Source organism: Rhinolophus sinicus, chromosome 14 (assembly GCF_057876585.1).
Source record: "Rhinolophus sinicus isolate RSI-liver-muscle chromosome 14, RSI-T2T, whole genome shotgun sequence".
In the NCBI taxonomy this organism is placed as follows: Eukaryota; Metazoa; Chordata; class Mammalia; order Chiroptera; family Rhinolophidae; genus Rhinolophus; species Rhinolophus sinicus.
The window spans coordinates 45,244,510-45,262,508 of NC_142514.1; the positions used below are offsets into that span (position 1 = coordinate 45,244,510).

The following is a 17,999-nucleotide window of genomic DNA, read 5'->3' on the forward strand; positions in this document are numbered from 1 at the left end:
TATCTGACTTTATTAGAAATGCTTCTAGTGTTTTCACATTAAGCAAATCTTGGCTTTGGTTTTGAGAAATGTGTTCATTAAGATAAGGGAATACCCTTACATTTTCATTTTATTAAGTTTATAAGGAATGGGTGTAAGGAATTTCATTAAATGCATTTTTAACATTAATAAAGGCAATCATGGTTTTTCTCTTTTGACTTATTTAAAATTAATTTTTACTAAATATAATTATTATATATGATGACTAAATATAATTATTACTAAATATCCTAATATAGAACCATCCTCGATTCCTGAAATGAACCTCACTTCGTCTTGTGTTATTCTTTTAATGGACTTCTGGTTTAATTTGATATAGTATGTAATTTATATGAGGTTTGTATATATAGGGTTTTTTTTTAACTTTTTTCTATTTCATCTCTATTAGCAAGTAAAATTGGTCTGTGATTTTTGTCTTTATTAGGTTCTTAGATTAGTGATTTGTCAATTTTGTAAAATGAATTAAGATATTTCCTTTATTTTTCTATGCTTTGGAATAAACAGCTTCGAGAATATCGGTTCATTCAATATTTGCAAGATTCACATATGAAATGATCTGGGACTAGAGTTTTTGAGGAGAATATTCTCAATTTCTTCCAGTTTGTTAATTTGTTTAGGTTTTCCATCTCTTTCCAACTTAATTTTGGTAACATATATTTTCTTAGAAGATTAGCAATTTTATTTGGGTTTTCAAATGTGTTAGATTATAGTAGTATCTAATAGTCTCACATATATTTATATTTTTTCTATTTTTCTCTTTATCCTAATTTTGTGTTTTTGTGCTTTCTCCTTTTGTTTCTTCTTTAAGACCTGCTACGGACACCCATATTGTTCAGTGATCCAGCATTTAGATTTATAAATTCATTTTATTGTTTTTTAATCATTAATTTCTGATAGTAAATTTATTGCTTCCCTTGTTCTAGTTTCTTTGAGTTTATTTTATTGTTTTTCCAACTTCTTAAAATAGGTGAATATATTTTTTCTATAATGGCAGCTAGTAGAACTTGATTTTCCTTTGAGGCAAACCTGTTGCACCATCTGTTGACCTTAGTCCGGTATCACACCCACTGGAGACTGCATTTTGGGATTTACTTACTTGCCAAGGTATTTTGGTATCGTAAGACCAGAGGACTAAATAAGAACCCTGGGTGATATCTGAACATGCAGAAAATATCATAATAGCAAATGAAACATAAGCAAGTTCTCAGAGGTAGGGTAAGGGTAGAGGTGTTTCTAGTTGAAGGATGTAACAAGTGGGGGCTGTCTGGAAGCCAGAACATACTAGATCTTGAATCCAAGGCTAGAGTTTAGAGAATTTCTGTAGGCAGTGGGGAGCCCTTGATGGATTTTGTTTAGGGTAGGGCACCAGGAGCTCAGAACAGGTTCAGGCAGATGCCTGAACAGGGTGTCAGACGTAGTGGACAGGGCAGGACATCAGGCACTGCTTCATGATCAGACGAATGGCGCTCAGGAGAGTCAGGGCAAAGATGTAGGAGTAGACATGGTTTGGATGAAAGTAATCACAGAAATCCTGAGGGGGCTAAGGCAGAGGAAGGAAGAGAAGAGGTGAGGATGAAACCTTTCAAAGGAATTCAAAGAGAGGCGCCTGAGATGGAGATCTGGAGGAGACCAGGGAGAAAAGAGTCATAGAAGCTGAGGGACAGAGCTGCACTGAGCTATAGGGAGCCACGGAGGCAAAGCTGCGCCTGGGTGCAGGAGTGAAAGAAAGGTAAGCATGTGTGAAGACTCCTCTTTCTAGAGGGCTCCCTCATTCCTCAAGTGAGTAGATGAGAGTTACAGAGCAGAATGGAAGCATTGGTGGGACATAGGTTCTGGAAAGAAAGGGCTCTTCACCCTTTCAGATCTTTTGATTCTATTCACAATTAACAAACGAAATATTAGAGAAGTGTTGCTGTTGTTGGGACTGGGAGATCGAATTTCACCTTAGCTACACAGCTGGGTAGCACGCATTCAGTGGAAAACACTGACTGGTGCCTTTTGGATATCAGGTTTTTGTCAAAGAGAGGACAACCAGATGAACAAAACAAAAACAGGGAATGTTTCTTTCATTTCAGAGGTTTACTACACATTTCCTTTAAGCAGAGGATTCTCCTAGGGTATTGAAAATATTATGCAATTTAGAAAGATTGTGATTTGCTGAGCTTTCCCATGAAATGATATGTTAAAAATGCCTTGTAGGCCCTCACTAAATTTTAAGAATTACCATCGCCCTTCCCTTCCCAACATTTTCTAGGCATATCAGTCTTGGTGTTCTGTCACAGGCAGCTAGCTGTGTCTATCAGCTTAGAAATTAGATTCGATCTTTTTTGTCTGGGGCCAGATGCATCTGTGTCTCTCACAACTAGAGGTTGTGCGCTTGCCAGAACTGCTTGACCTTTCCTATATGCATCAGTATTCACCCCTGCGAGGCCTGCTCATTTGGCCTGATGTCTGCAACAGGATAATTGCTTTGGAACTGCAGGGCAGGCCTCCTGCTTCCAGACTGTACACAGATGAGGCACGTGTGGGGAAAAGGTCACTGGTGCAATCATGTGACTTGCCCCTGGCCAATACTCACCCAGACCCTATGGACTCTGGGAGAAAGGAACAGCCTGATCAGATCTTAGGCACCTGTTCTAGCCTGATGATTGAGTTAAGGCTAAGCCAGGGCTAGAAGGAGAGGAAAGGTGGACGAGGAAGACCAAATGGCTTCCCATGGGGCCAGTGACAAAAAGTCAATGCTAAGAGGATGGTGAATGTACATTCGAATGGCATTATTGTGTTACGTGGTTACGAGGGGAGGGAGTTTCCCTCTGCAGGATTATTTTTTTAGAGTCCTAATAAGCAACTGGTAGGTGTCCAGACCCACCAGCTCTGAGCCTCCCTGGCTCTCTCCTTCCTCAGTTGAGCCACCTGACTCTTGAGAAATGAAACCATTTATACCCACACAGCTACAGTCTACATTAACATGACTTTCCTATTCCACTCTTTTCATCAACATAATTTGACTATTTGAGGAAATTCTTGTCCAAAAGATAAAAGTTAAAATAATTGTCTACTTCGGAAATTTCCCAAAAGTAATATAAATGATTACCAAATTGTTCAACTCTTCAACAGAAAACATCAAATAGCAGCTTACGCCCCAAGATTTTTTGAACCCTTTGCCTTAAAAATGCTCCCCTTGCTGTGTCCACCAATCCTAGACTAGTATATCGTGATCCTTACCCAACCCTAATCAAGCCCCACATTGAAAGACCTGCCTTAAACCAGACTGCCAAACCTCACAGAGATCCCAACTTTGCCTGTCCCTCGCCAACGCTCTAGTAAGACTCAGTGGTAATGAGAAAAGAATGAACCCAGCCTTGTTGTTATCTATAGGGTGTTCTAATGGTGTTTGGGGGAAGTAAGCACTTGACAATCTCATCTGCCTCTCCCCAAGTTCTGAAGTAAGGTCACAGAAGGCTCTCCAGAGGAGGTGAAACTTCTAGAAGAGGTAGGCATTAGCTGTTGTTGGAAAGAGTGAGAGCTAGAGGGAAGAACATTTTAAGGAGAGAGGAACAAAAACGTGTGTTATGTGTTGAATTGTATCCCCTTCCAAAGGGGGGGGAAAAAGATATGTTGAAATCCTCAGCTCAGTACCCCAGAATGTGCCTTTATTTGGAAATAAGATCTTTACAGAGGTAATTCAGTTAAAATAAGGTCATTAGGATGGGCCCTAAACCAATATGACTGTCATAGAAAGGTAAAATTTGGGTACAGAGACAGACATGCACAGAAGGAAGACAATAAGAAGACACACGCAAGGAAAAGATGGCTCCATGAAGATAGAGTTATGCTGCTATAAGCCAAGAAATGCCTGGGGCCACCAGAAACTAGGAGAGAGTGCTGGCTGAGCTGACCCTTGGTTCTCATGTGTTCGCTGTTGGGCTATGAGAGCTTTAAAGATCAGATCATGTCTGACTGGGGCTGGCACCCAAGTGGCTCTATAACTGTTGCCATCCTGAATTGTCACTCTCTTTGCTTCTTAGGCTGGGCCCCGCTTTGAACAACTGACTCCCGTCCTCTAATTCCTAGATGGACGTCTGATGGGCAAACACTGCCCCATGGTACTGTCTGTCTTACCTGGATCTCAATCCACCTGCTTGCCTGACCAGACCTCTGAGCCATGCGGTCTGGATGCCCCAATCCCCCACCCCCTGGGTGTCTCACACCAGGGCACCCTGTTGCACAAGTCCAGAGGGCACCATTGTGTCATCTGTGAATGGCAACTCTGGGAACACAACTCCAGAAAGTGACTGACTACAACACAATGAGATGGTGCCCTCTTGAGTCATGCAACGGAGGTGACATTGACAGTGAGACAAGTGTCAACTGCAGGCTCAGACATTCTGGGGTCTGGCAGTGCCCCCTTCAGACAAGATTTCTTCATCTTCCATGGCCCCCATCCCCCTATCCTTTTCCCACCTTATTTCTCCTAGCTGGAGCAGGTGGCCTCACCCCTAAAACCAGTGTACTGACTAGGGAGTGGGGACGACTTAGGGGGAAGGGAAGTTGGGGGCAATCAATAACATCACTTTTCCCATTTTTCAAGATGGCAAACAACTGGAAGATAAGATACTAGAGATGTCAATTTTATTACTGATCAAAGCTCAAAACAAGAGTGTGAATATCCTAACACTTGAGCTCAGAATCACACTTTCACTCTGATCACAGGCAAAGCTGCAGTGCCCCCTGCAGTGTCCCTGTAATACTGTGATTTATAATAAGAAGTATAGTGTGTCTCTGTGGCATAGCTCTCTTAAAACCCTTGGAATTTCCTAGGTGATGAAAAAGCGATAAAGGTGCCTTTTGTTATATTAATGAGGTGAGTTTGGAAAGCGCCTAAGGATGGGGGTGCAGGTGGCCAGTGGAGCCAACCACGTGATTAGATGGTTGGAACTTTCAGTCCACCCCCACCTCTGGGGAGGTGGGAGGGGCTGGAGGTTCAATTATTAATGGCCAATGACTTAATCACTCGTGCCTATGTAACGACGCCTCCATAAAAATCCAAAAGGAGGGTTTGGAGAGCTTCCGGGTCAGTGAGCACGTGGAGATACGGGGAGAGTGGCAGCCTCCAAGAGGCGTGGAAGCTCTGCATGCTTTCCCCATAACTTGCCCTGTGCATCTCTTCTGTCTGGCTGTTCCTGAGTTATATCCTTTTACCGTATAATAAACCGGTGATCTAGTGAGTAAAATGTTTCTCTGAATTCTGTGAGCCTCTAGCAAATGAATCAAATCCCAGGAGGGCAGCCAGTCAGTCAGAAGCACAGGTGGAAACCTGGACTTGCAATTGCTGTCTGAAGTGGGCGAGAGAAGGGCAGTCTTATAGGACTGAGCCCTTAATCTGTGGGTACTGATGCTATCTCCTGGTAGACAGTGTCAGAATTGAAGTGAACAGTTAGACACCCAGCTGGTGTTGGAGAACTGCTTGGATGTGGAGAACCACCCTCATCCCACACACACTGGAATTGGTGTCAGAATCTCAAGTCCCTTCAGAGCTGTGTCTGTCCCACTGACAAGGAGTGCAGAGCAGCAGGTGTCCTCTCTGTGGGCAGGTAGAACCGAGACAGGCCTGAGCTTGGCTCCATTCCTGCTCTCGATCTGACCACTGGGGTGGTGGGGGAGGAGGGGGTCTAAGCACAGTTTCCTTCCTAGCTTTTCCTTCTGGGAAGAAGAGTGGAAATTTCCTCATTTGTAAGGCAATGTGAGGATTGGAAAATGTCAACCCCCCCCCACCCCCCAGTCAAGAACAGAATGGTCCCATGGGTTTCAGAGCAAAGACCCAGGAGCTGTTTCCAGGCCCTCACGGAACATGGAAGCAGGATAGGGTGCAGGACGTGGAGGCAGGGCAGAGATAAGGCAGGCAACGCCCGCCTGCACGCCGGCTGGGCTCCCCATGTTCCAGGCCCTCCTCTTTCCAAGATGGGAGAGAGGGTAAAGGAAATGATTTGGAACTGCTAGGAATTCCCTTCTGAGGGGCAATTGAGGCAATGTGGGTTCAGACCATCTGTACCCTGGACAGAATGCTGCTTTCTTCCCCAGGAATACTGAGCACAGGACGTTCCTGACCCCTCAGCTGTTCCAGTCCCAAACACTCTGCCTGTGTGTCTCCTCTGTCCTAGGGCCACCCAGCTGGACCTGCAGGTCAGCCACTGACTTAATGTTATGTCCCTGAAGCAGCTTTGTTCCCTCAGCAGTGTCCACCCCCTGCTGCTGGGCACCCCTCCATAGCCTGGGTCACTGGCTAGGAAGCAAGAAGACCTCCGGATGTACAGCAGGCTGTGGAGTGCAGTTAAAGTCAGATCTCCTGACTTGAAATCCCAGATTGGCTGTTTACTAGCTGTGTGGCCTTGGATTAATTACTTAACCTCTCTGTGCTTTAGTTTCCTCATATGTACAAGAGGGATAATATTAATACCTACCTCCCTGGGTTATCGTGAGGAGTAAAGGATTTCGTACCACACCCTTAACTAGACTGATGCCTGGGTAGTTAGTTCTAAGCACTCAGTGAAGGCAAGCTGCTCTTTTTATGGGGCCAGGTCTAGGAAAAAGGATCAAATGGCCAGAGGAAAGGGGAAGTACTCTGCTTCATCCTGAGCTCTGTTATACAGGCCAAGCACTCTGTGGATACCTAATCTGATTAACTGCTTGCAAGAACAAAGGAGAGGAACTGTTATCCACCCAGTTTAAGAGCCTCAGTGGCCAAATGGTCCAGCTGGGATTCAACACCTGAGGTAGCCTGCTCCAGACACCATGCTAGTGGTGGCCTCCCACCAAGCGACACAACCCAGAGAGGAGATAGGGGAAAGAAAATAAGTCGGATAGTTTGGAATTGAAAGGTGGGCATCCATTGGGCCGTAGGGAAGGAATAAGGATTGCTTTGGTGACGCCAGGAAGTATGCTTCAGTCTTCTTGGCTGGAGAGTCACTTTTGCTCCTTGGTTTACAAGGCTGAACTGGTTCCCTAGTGGCTTCTGAGATCTACGTGTTTTAACCCGGACACCCAGAAGGAGACGGAATCTCTCTCCTAAATCCCAGCTTCAGAATTCCTTGGAAAGGGCCAGCTTGGCCCAGGTAATGTACAGTGTCTATCGTTCGAGGGCCAGGGACCAAGTCTTCTTGTAGAAACGTGGCAGCTCCTGCTGTGGTTTTGTGGATGGTGGAGGGAAGGGAGAGGTTCCTGGGAAAGGAGGACCTGGCGGACAGTCCACAGGTATCTACTCCATAGGTTTATTCTCTTTTTTTCCCCATCATTTCTCTACTCATAGCTGCTCCTTGCTCATATTATCAACCTGTCTTCACCTCTAGTATGCAAACTCCTCTTCTGTTTTCATGCTTTACTCCCTCTCATGATTTCTCATAACCCACTGCTACTGCCTGAAACTCTGCATGTTTCCTCATTCAAATTTCTCAGCTAATTCAAACGGTTGAAAATGCTCCCATTCCCACACCAGGCCAGCTCATGGGCACTGGCTGCCTGTGCTGTGAGCCTGTGTTCAGAGCTGTGGGCTGGGCGACTCCACTGTGGGCACGGAATGGGCTTACACTGTGAGGGAATATAAAAGGCTGCTCCTTCTGAAAGCCTTCCCAAGCCTTTTCTCTCTCACACTCACTAACCATAGCATTAGACCCTTGAAACTGCCATGGGATGCTGAGTGCATTTGTCCAACTCCCTACTGCAATAGAAATCCAAACGTACAATGGTCTGAACAAATTGGAAGATTATTTCCTGATTACATATCAAATGGGAAATAAGCAGTCCAGAGCAGAATTGATGGATTTATGGTGTTGGGACCTAAGGTAAAATTTGGGGATTCTATTACTAAGGAGAAGGGAAGAATGGATATTGAGGACAATGGCATCACCATTTTCCTGTCACTCATTTTGACCCTTCTCTACCATCGAGTTTGTCATCACATCCTGGCACATCCCCATTCCTGATACCTTTCCCATAGGGCTCTCGCCTTTTCCCCACTGACGTCGCCATGGGCACGGTCCTTACTGCTTTATTCCCAGTATCACAAGAGAACCTCCTAATTGTTCCCCTTGCCTCCAGTCTGTCTCCGGCCTCCCTCTGTGATCATTCTAAAGTGCAAATCTGATCATCTGGCTCCATTGTTTAGAAATTCTTCAATGGCTCCCCACTGTCCATAGTCGTGAGATTTTAACTGCAGATTTCTGAATTCCTGAAATTACACGCAGATTTTGCAGATTTATGTGCATTTTTCTGAAGAGAGCTTCAGGTTCTCAAAGGGGTCTCTGATTGCTCCTCAAATTATAGGCTTACGTCCAAATTCCTAATCACAGCTTACAAGCGATACGGGTCTACTGAGCTTCCTCTTAAACCTCCTCTTAATGTCACTTCCCCCATGCAACCTAAACTGAAGTCATTCTGAAATTCTCTCCATCGCCCAGACAGCCCATGCTCTTTCACACTCTATAGCTTTATATCTGCTGTTCTATCTAGAATGCCCTGGCAAACTCCTACACCTCCTTATGGCTTAGCTCAAAAGCCACCTCCTCTGTGAGGCTTCCCTGACTACCTCTGGCCAAGTATGTTTCCACAGTACTCTTCAGACCTCCATCACTCATCCTGTTCATAGTTGTTGTCAATCTACATCTGTCTCCTCCACCAAACCATGAACTCTAGAGTCCAGGACCCAGAATAGATAGTCCACAAATGTTTGTTGAATAAATGTCACCCATGCCCACCCCCCCACTACCCCCAAATGGAGGACTCTTTCAAAATGTAAATCTGAGCATCGCTTCCTGTGTTCCTATTTCCTTCAAGTCCAAACTTGTTACAGTGTCTTTCTCTTTGGCTTCATCTTGCAACGTTTCTCTTTTTTCTACTCCAGAACCCTGAAGTTCTTTTAATGCCCAAATCAGTGTTCGCTCTTGTCTAGTGGTTTAACGCATGCTTCTTCCTCTGCTCCTCTTTGCCTGGCTAATGCCTACTCATTCTTCAGATAGCTTAAATATGCCTCAGGAAGTCCTCCTGGGCCCCCTGCCCACCTTCAGACGAGGCTGAGGGTCCCATCTATGTATCCCCATGGCACCTTGTCCTTTCACAGTCTGGATAAACATCCTGCTGTTCCACGACGACTTGTCCTCCTTCCCTGCTAAACTCTAAGTTCTGTGTCTACCTTGCCCATATGTCCCCAAACATAGTACTTAGACGGGAGTGAGTACCTGATAAATCTCTGTTAAATGAGGGTTAGGTAAATGAATTTTTCAATCATAAATCTGGTTTTCAATAGCTTTCCATTGCCTTTAGAACAAAGCCTTATCAAAACTTTAGGGCACTTCATGATTTGGTCCCCATGTTTTTTCAGTCTTATCTCTTCCAAATCTACCCTTTGATCTCAAGTGTCTCACAGTCCTGTCGAACTGAATGAAAATCCCGAAATGCCTGCTCTCCTATCTGTCAGCCTTGGCTGTACCGGTCTCAATGCTTGGCATACTCTTACCTTGCCTCACCTCTTATTCCTCTTCCTTTTCTGGCTGACATCCACTAATCTTTAAGTTTTCAGTTCAGATACCTCTTCTCCAGGAAGCCTCCCTTGACTTCCTGAGATTAGCTCTAGTGCCCCTTATTGACTCCCCTGTTGTATTCTGGGCTTCCTTCTCACCATTCTGTTTTCCCAAGTAGATGGTGAGATGAGTGTCTGGACTATGTCACCATGATAACTCGCAAGCAAGCCCAGTGTCTGCATGCAGTGAGCACTCCAGAAATATTTGTGGAATGAACTATGTTGTCTGGTCTAATTCCTTACTGTTGGCACATATGTCCTGTCTTCCAAAGCAGATTGTACACTCTATGAAGGCAGGGAGGGGAGCTAAAATACCTATGAGTCTCTCCCCAGGCCTGAGCTTAATACCTGTCCCCAGTAAGCCTGATACATGTTGCTTGGAGGCTGTGCAGTCAGGCACTTGACAAATGTGTTAGTCAGTGGAGCCGTGGTTTAAGGTCCTGGAAAGCCCAGGTTTGGGATCACGGTAACCTTCGACACTCTTTTTGTAGAGGAGGCCAAAGCAGCTTTCTCAAAGCCAATGCTGGAAACAGTGTCAGGAGCCTGACGGCTTTTAATAGCTATTTGTTGAATGATTGTAGAGCCAAGGAACAATGACAGGGAGGCAGGCTGTGCTTGTTCATCTCACCGTGTTCTGGGCTCAGACATTCCAGTGGAATGGGATGGTGTAAGGGATGAGATCACGTGTTCACATTCCACTCAAGATTAAAAACAAAACCTACAAAAATCTCAGAAAGGATGGACAAAGTCTTTTTGATAATGACACAATGGCTTCAGGTGTCAGGAAAACCAGTTTGCCTTCTCTGGTCAATAAACTGTTTTTGTTGCTAAGCTTTTTCGCTATCAGAGGGATGATTCATTATGAATTTGTACCAACTGGACAAACAGTTAACCAAGTTTACTCTTTGGAAGTGCTGAAAAGGCTGCGTGAAAAAGGCGAAAATGACCTGAACTTTTCGCCAACAATTCACGGCTCTTGCATCACGACAATGCACCGGCTCACATGGCACTGTCTGTGAGGGAGTTTTTAGCCAGTAAACAAATACCTGTATTGGAACACCCTCCCTACTCACCTGATCTGGCCCCCAATGACTTCTTTCTTTATCCAAAAATAAAGGAAATATTAAAAGGAAGACATTTTGATGACATTCAGGACATCAAGGGTAATACGATGACAGCTCTGGTGGCCATTCCAGAAAAAGAGTTCCAAAATTGCTTTGAAGGGTGAACTAGGTGCTGGCGTCGGTGCATAGCTTCCCAAGGGGAGTACTTTGAAGGTCACCATAGTGATATTCAGCAATGAGGTATGTAGCATTTTTTCTAGGATGAGTTTGTGAACTTGTCAGACCTCACACATGTATTTTTTTTTTTTTTTAGGCATTGGTTTTATTTCCTTGAGCATGCCATGTTTCCTTTTTTCCCCCCTTTTTCTGCCTCCACCCCCAACTCCTGTTCAAGCCGTTGTTTCTGTCTAGTTGTGTAGGACACAGCTGCCTGCCCTATGCTGGTATTATGAACCTTGCGCTCCCCCGGGCTGAGGCTGTTGGTCGCCGGCTGCCAACCACTCACGCTGGCCACTGGCCACTCACAGTAGCCCACGGCAGCACACAGCAGCCAGCTCCAGGGAGAGATGTTGTTCACAATCTTAGCTGTAGAGGGCGCAGCTCACTGGTCCATGTGAGAATCGAACAGGCGACTTCGGCATTAGGAGTACAGTGCTCCAACCACCTGAGCCACCAGGCTGGCCCATTTTTTTTAATGTGACCAAATTAAAGTTGCCACCCTAATGTAAAATGCAGAAATAGATCCGAAATTGGCACTTGTCCTCGGACCCCCTACTGCTGTCTGCAGAACCACGGTAGCAAATAAGACTCACATTGCAAATTCCCAGGAACTAAGAGCAGAGAAATGTAAAGAAACTTTAAGACAAAAGATTGAGGGGCAGCATTTTAATATACAAACAGTCAAAAGCCAGAGCCTTGCTACTCCAAGTCTGGTGTGGCCCAGTATCATTGCCCCCCCCCCCCCCCCCCCCCGGGAACTGATTAGAAATGCAGGCCCCCTCGTCTCCCCAGACCTACTGTATTCTCCAGGTGATGTTTGCACATCAAAGTTTGAGAAGCACTGGGGTAGGATATTTATTAATGTAGGGTTTTGCTGTTCAAAGGTGCTTGGAGGTCAAAATAAATCCATTTAGAGCATTTTCAGCTTATTATTTGCTCCACGCTCTACACCTCGGAGCAACACCATCACATGCCACTGTGCTTCTCTGGGACTCCGAACCTCTCTTATGCATCCCAGTGGCAAACTTCTGTACACAGTCTTTATGGATTAAAAGTGGATTCCACAACTTCCATCAGCTGTGCCTCACACAACATCCCCAGGAGGTAGGTTGTATGATCATGTCCGTTTTTAAAAACAAGGAAATTGAGGCCCAAGAAAGTTTCGTGACTCACCCAAGGGGAACCAAGCAAATTGGCATCTCAGCCAAAATAAGAACTCGAGCTTGCGTGCTTCCACTGTGAGGCTCACGGTATTTGGTGTCTCTTTTTTTATATAAGGTGATTTTATGCATAAGAGACTTCAGGAAAGAAAATAATGTGTGGCTAACCCTGTGTGAATTACTGAATATGAGCCATGCACATGTGGGCCCTAGAAGTTTAAAAAAGAACTGTCTAGTGGAGAGAGATGTTAGCCCAGGGTGGGCCCTGCTCTGCCCAACTCCCACACCCCTGCTGCCGTCTGTGGCCTCAGAACTTTAAACACAGGGAGGCTCATAGTTAGCTTCTAAAGGCTATGAGGGGAAATGAGCTGGGATCACCTTGAGGCCACGTATACGACTATGGCAGAAACGTGGCTTCTGGATGACAATAACCTATCCCCAGGAGGATGCTCACTCGATTTATTTGCTATTTTCAAAACAGCCTACGTAACTGGACTCTGCCTAAATACATGTGGTGTGCTTTACTGGATTGGATTTCCTGATGAATTCCAATTTCCCTGGAGTAAACTGGAGCCACTCGATGACTTGGAAATGGTCAACACTGTAGAGCTGGCACCGAAGCCAGTGTGCTTCTTCCTACCGTGCCTGAATTTAAGATTTCTCCGTCAACCCCCGCTGAACAAAGTCTCCAAAGGGAGTTCGTTCAGTTTCACCTGCCTGCGCGGTGATTCTCCGAGGGTCTTCCAGAGAATGATTGCCAGGACGGCTGCTTAAATCTGCCCCCATCCACTCAGACATGCATATTCAAGGGGACGTCTTCATATATAATTGATTAAAAAACAAAAAGATGGTGCACTTTGAAATTCCATGTAAAAAGTATTGCTTTTCTAATGTGCTCCTGCCCACCTGCTCGCTAAGCGGTGCTCCAAAGGGTAGAGTCACGAGGAATTCCAGGCAGAAGATGTATGGGATTTTAGATGACACCAGTGCACCCAGCACCTAGCACCCTGCTCTGCAGCCCGCACTGTTTGGGGGCTTGGCCTAAGGCAAAACTACAAAGCATCCTAGTGAGCAGAATTATACAACAGGAATGTTTGTGCATATTTGACATAGCTTCTTCTCTTGAGGGGAGGCCCCCTGGCTATGACCCATGCCCTCTCCAAGGGCGAGGGAGGAGTCCCGAGAAGAAGCCTTTTGTTCCTGGCTGCCAGTCCTTCCGCAGCTCCTATGGCCCCAGGGACCTGCCCTGCTCTGCGTGGGCCTGCAGAAGCCCTGCAATTTCCGCGTGGGCGGGTGTTTTCAGAACGATGGACAAAGCTGTTCGGCCAGCCTACAGGGGAGAAAGACAAGGAGAAACAAGTTTTATCCGGTCTGCTTCCCATCCCAGAGAGGAAGGGTGAGTTGGGAGTAGGGGTATGCATGGGGCATAGCAGTCTATTCCAAGCACGCAGAGACCGTAGGAGGAGAAGAGATTTAGACGGCATGATGGTGTGATTACTGTTATTATGAACCCCATCCACAGAAACAACATTCACTCCTGGGAAATTCGTGTCAATGGAAATAAAGAAGTGTCACTTGGTTTTTAAATACATTTTTTTTTTAAAAATTGAAAAATGGAGGAAAGAAAATAAAATGACTCTTCCATTATTCCATTACACAGATGTAAGTGAAAGCTAGCATTTTGGAATGTCTCCCTCCAGTCTTTTCTATGCAAATTTATTGTTGGTTTTTAAATAGAGGAATGATGTATATGAATTTTAAATCTGCTTTTATTTTGAGTGTACCATGGTCTGCTATAAGATTTTTCCCTGTTCTTAACAGTGATCATAGCATATAACTTTTCTTATTGGCTGTATAGTATTCCACAATTTACTGAACTATTTCCCTTCTCTTGGAGACTTATGTTGTTTCCAAGTCTTCAGCCTCATAAACTCAGTGCCAAAAGCATTTTCCCATTTCTAACTATTTTCTAAGGACCAACTCTTAGAAGTAGGCTCAGCACATGGAAGGACGTGCACGTTTTGTCCTCCTGGAGCATGATACCTCAGTGCTTTTACACAAGGGCTTTTTACATGAGAGCTTTTTACACTGCTGCAGCAATGCAGGAAGCTGCATTCACAAGGGCTCTCATAGCCATTCTCTACAGAGACGTGGGGAAAGGCTGACATGCCACGGTGGTTGCCGAGCCCTGTCAGGGCAGCCACAGTCTCACGAGTGGGTTCAATCCTGTAACCAGAATTCCGAAATGTAAACATCTCTGAAAACCACTTTTTTGGTAACTCTTTTGAAGGCAAAGCCCAACCTGAGGCTATGTATGATCCTTATTTAGCACCATTAGTGTGACTATTTTTATATTTTGTTGCATAAATATTAAGGGTTTGATACATGGGGGAGCACACAAGACCCCACTAGATTGTTTGCTACTCTACTGTATGTTGGGAGGAATTACTTCCTAAAATGTGAAAGATCCACAGAAGCAGGTGGGGAGTGTTCACACTCAGCTTAAAACTCTGCAGTCTCTCCTCTGGGCCCCAGCATGTCGTCCAGCTGCCACCTTGGCTCCCTCCCCACGCGTCAATAACTATAAAATGCAACAAGAAGCCAAATAAAGCCACCAGGGGAAGCATGAGCTCCGGGAAGAGGATGGCCACTGTGTGTGTAGATGGCGGTGGGAGCAGAGGAAGGCAGTGGCGTTTCAGTGAGACCCCAAAGGATGGCACGTGGACTTCACGAAACAAGAAATTCTTTCCCAGAAAAGGCCTCACGACACCCTGTACCTTCCTTTTACCACCCTGTATAAGCGGTATTTGTGTGGTTATTTGATAAATCGCAGTCTCCCCGAGGCCAGGCCCTGGATTCGCACCCAGTAAGCACTGTTGAGAGGGATTGCTGGATGGTCACAGACAGGTGCTGTGTTCATTTCAAGTTGATGAAGAACCTCAGCAACCTAAATCCTAATGAGGCTTTTCTGAGATTGGGCCAGTCTGGAACAACACAAGGATTTTAAGCAGAAACTTGTAAAAGCCCCACAGAGGAAGGGCCTGGGTTTATTTAGGCCTGTCCTCCCTGCTTTCTGGACGTCATCATCATTGCTGTGCTTTGTCAACCCTGAGGCTCTATATAATCACGAAGATGGTGTGATTACTGTTATTATAGAAAAGAGCCACAGGGCCAGTCCCAGAGGACCTTTGAACAGGGCCCATTTGGAGATGACAGCCTACATTTGTGGGCTCCTCTGACCCAATTGCAGACATGGAGAGTGGGGGACCCTATTCTGCTCACCAAGTGTGGCTGGAGAGACCACGTGGGGAGGATGTGCCCTTCAAATGACTCTGCCAGAGTCCTGGGAACAAGCCCACAGCACGGCCCTCCAGTGGCAGGCCCAGAGACACAGGGACTCAAGCAGCCAGCACACCTGTATGTGTGTGTGTGCAGGCAGGTGTGTATGGTGGTGGGGTTGTCTTTCCACATAACAAGAATCCACTGTGTCTCAGGCAAAGGTGAACAAGGCATAGTGTCTGCCTTTTAGAAGCTTTCAATGTGATTGGTGTTTCGGAGGAGCTGCCAAAACGAAGCCCTTCAAAGGGCAAGGCTCTGGGGCTCAGCCCTCACCACCTCCCCGCCCTCCTCACTCTTGTAGCCCCCAAGAGGGTGGGCAGCTGATTTCTTGAATTAGTTTCTAACTCTAGGCAACAGGTTGCCTTGGCCTTCTGTTCTGGGGACTCTGCATTTATATTGACCATTAAATGGTTGGTAGGATGAGAGAAACCAATTTCAGGACGTCAATTCTCTCAGTTTTCCAAGGGAATTCACAAATAATCCCTGCATCTGAGCTGCGAAGTCAAGGTGGACTTTGAAACGATACGGTGATCATAAGGGCCATTCTTTACCCTCCAAAGTAAAGCGGGAGGCACAGGGCTTGGTGCTTGGTAGGGCCCCGTCAGCAGTCCCCTTCTCCCGTGGACATTTCTCACCCAAGTTGCCCTTGGGAACTTTGGCTGTGAATCCTGAATCGACTCGACCCAAGCAGGCAGCAAGTGACTGGGCCATGGGTGGGGGTCTCAAACACTTGGGAAGCTGCTGCCCACACCACTTGGCCACCCCTGTGCTCATTGGGCATCTCTAACCCTCTCTATCTTCTGCTATGACAGGCTTCTGCAGCCATCTCCTGGTTAACTGTCTTGTTCCTTCCAAGCTTCGAGCCCTGCCCTGAACTGCAGCCCGCCTGGTCCTCAACCCGAACCTGACTCTTCCTGATGGCTGTCTAAGTCCACCTGGATTCCAGCACTCACCTACATCATGTTCTCAGGTATGGCACTACTGACATGTGGGGCCAGATAATTTGTAATTCTTCGTTGTTCCTCTGCTTTGTTAGGATGTTTAGCAGCATCCCTAGTCTCTACCCATTAGATGCCAGGAATACCTCCTCCCCGGATTGTGATAAATAAATGTCTCCAGACATTGCCAATCTCCCTGGAGGGCAAAATCATCCCTGGAATGAGAACCACTGGACTAAATCAAGTATGTCGACCACTTGGCTTCTCCCTTTGGGGGCAAGTCTCCCTCTGATTGGCTGCCGTACCTAAGTCCAGAACTTCATGCTTGCTGTTCCCTCCAGACTCTACCTGCGAATGCCAAGGCCCCTACTCGTTGATGTATTAGTTGTTTCATTGCAGCTCTCACTAGCCACCTGTTCGTAACAATCACAGTTACCATCAACTGAGTACCTCCTACATGTCAGATACGGGCTTTATAAACATTACTGTATTTAGATAATGCCTATTATCATCCCCATTTACAGATGAGCATAGAGAGGCTCAGAGAGGTTAGGTGAATGGGCCAAAGGCACACAGTCACTGAACCCAGTTTCAGACCCATGAGTGTTTAAAGTCCATGCTTTTAACAATCACTGGAGTTGTCTGAAGTACAACAGCGCCCTCCCTCCATGACTCTTTCTCCACCTCCTGAAAGCAGCCACTTAGCTCTCTCTTATCCGTGAGACATCTCCAGAGGTATCCAGGAGATGCTCTCAGAGTCACTGCCTGGTTATCCCAGCTAACCAGGAACTTCCAAAGTTCCTGTCCCTGTTCCCCAGGCCTCCCAGAGGCAAACAGGAGTGGTCACTCCTAAGAGGGCCCTGGGCCTGTTCCAGATTAAGGGGTTGCCTCCTTCGCCCCCAGGGCAACCCTACAGGGATCTCATTAACACAGATCCTTTGTCTGACTATAATGTTTGGAACAGGAGGGTCTTATTTCCAGCAGCCTACTATTGTTCCTGCAAGCAGTTCTTGAGGGTCTGTGCTCTCCAATTATCTCAGAAATAGCTTTGGGGTGGAGCTGGGGTTCATAGACCTGAAGACATTGGACTACTGCCTGGTGGGTGGTTTGTGGGACCTCGCAGCTTCTTCGATCACTGATGAGACAATTTTGGGTAGTTCAGTTGTGGCCTAGTAAGAGGGACTGTTCCTGAGAAGGGAGGGGATTCTCTTCCTCTCCCCAGACCTTTATTCCTTTTGAACTGTGGATGTTAAGAAAGTATAGAGAAATCTGTTTAAAGCATTAAGTTATAGTGCCAACTCTAAGGGCACTGCAGTCAGACCTGGGCTTGCATCACTGTTCTGAGAATCAGCAGCTTATGACCTTATAATACCATGTGTCCCCGAAAATAAGACCTAGCCGGACCATCGGCTCTAACGTGTCGTTTGGAGCAAAAATTAATATAAGATCGGGTCTTATTTTAATATAATGTAATATAAGACCAGGTCTTATATTAATTATTGCTCCAACAGATGCATTAGAGCTGATGGTGCGGATAGGTCTTATTTTCGGGGAAACATGGTAGCTACACAAACTCTCTAGGCCTGTCTCCTATCGGTAAAAAAATAGGGATTCCAGTATCCACCTCACTTGATTATTGAGAGGATTAGTGAGATAATGCATGGAAAGA

The 17,999-nt window shown here is 45.9% G+C and overlaps 1 protein-coding gene across 6 annotated transcripts in view; it reads right to left on the reverse strand.

Moving 5' to 3' along the window:
• Positions 1-11,544: 11,544 nt before the first annotated feature.
• The window catches only part of KANK4 (KN motif and ankyrin repeat domains 4), a 68,242-nt gene continuing 61,787 nt past the window's right edge, over positions 11,545-17,999 (reverse strand). For all 6 annotated transcript variants that reach the window (XM_019731234.3, XM_019731250.3, XM_088791167.1 and 3 more), the window contains one exon: positions 11,545-13,383. In XM_019731234.3, the coding sequence (XP_019586793.3) occupies positions 13,279-13,383 (105 nt within the window). In that variant the 3' untranslated portion in view covers positions 11,545-13,278. The remainder of the gene's footprint in view (positions 13,384-17,999) is intronic.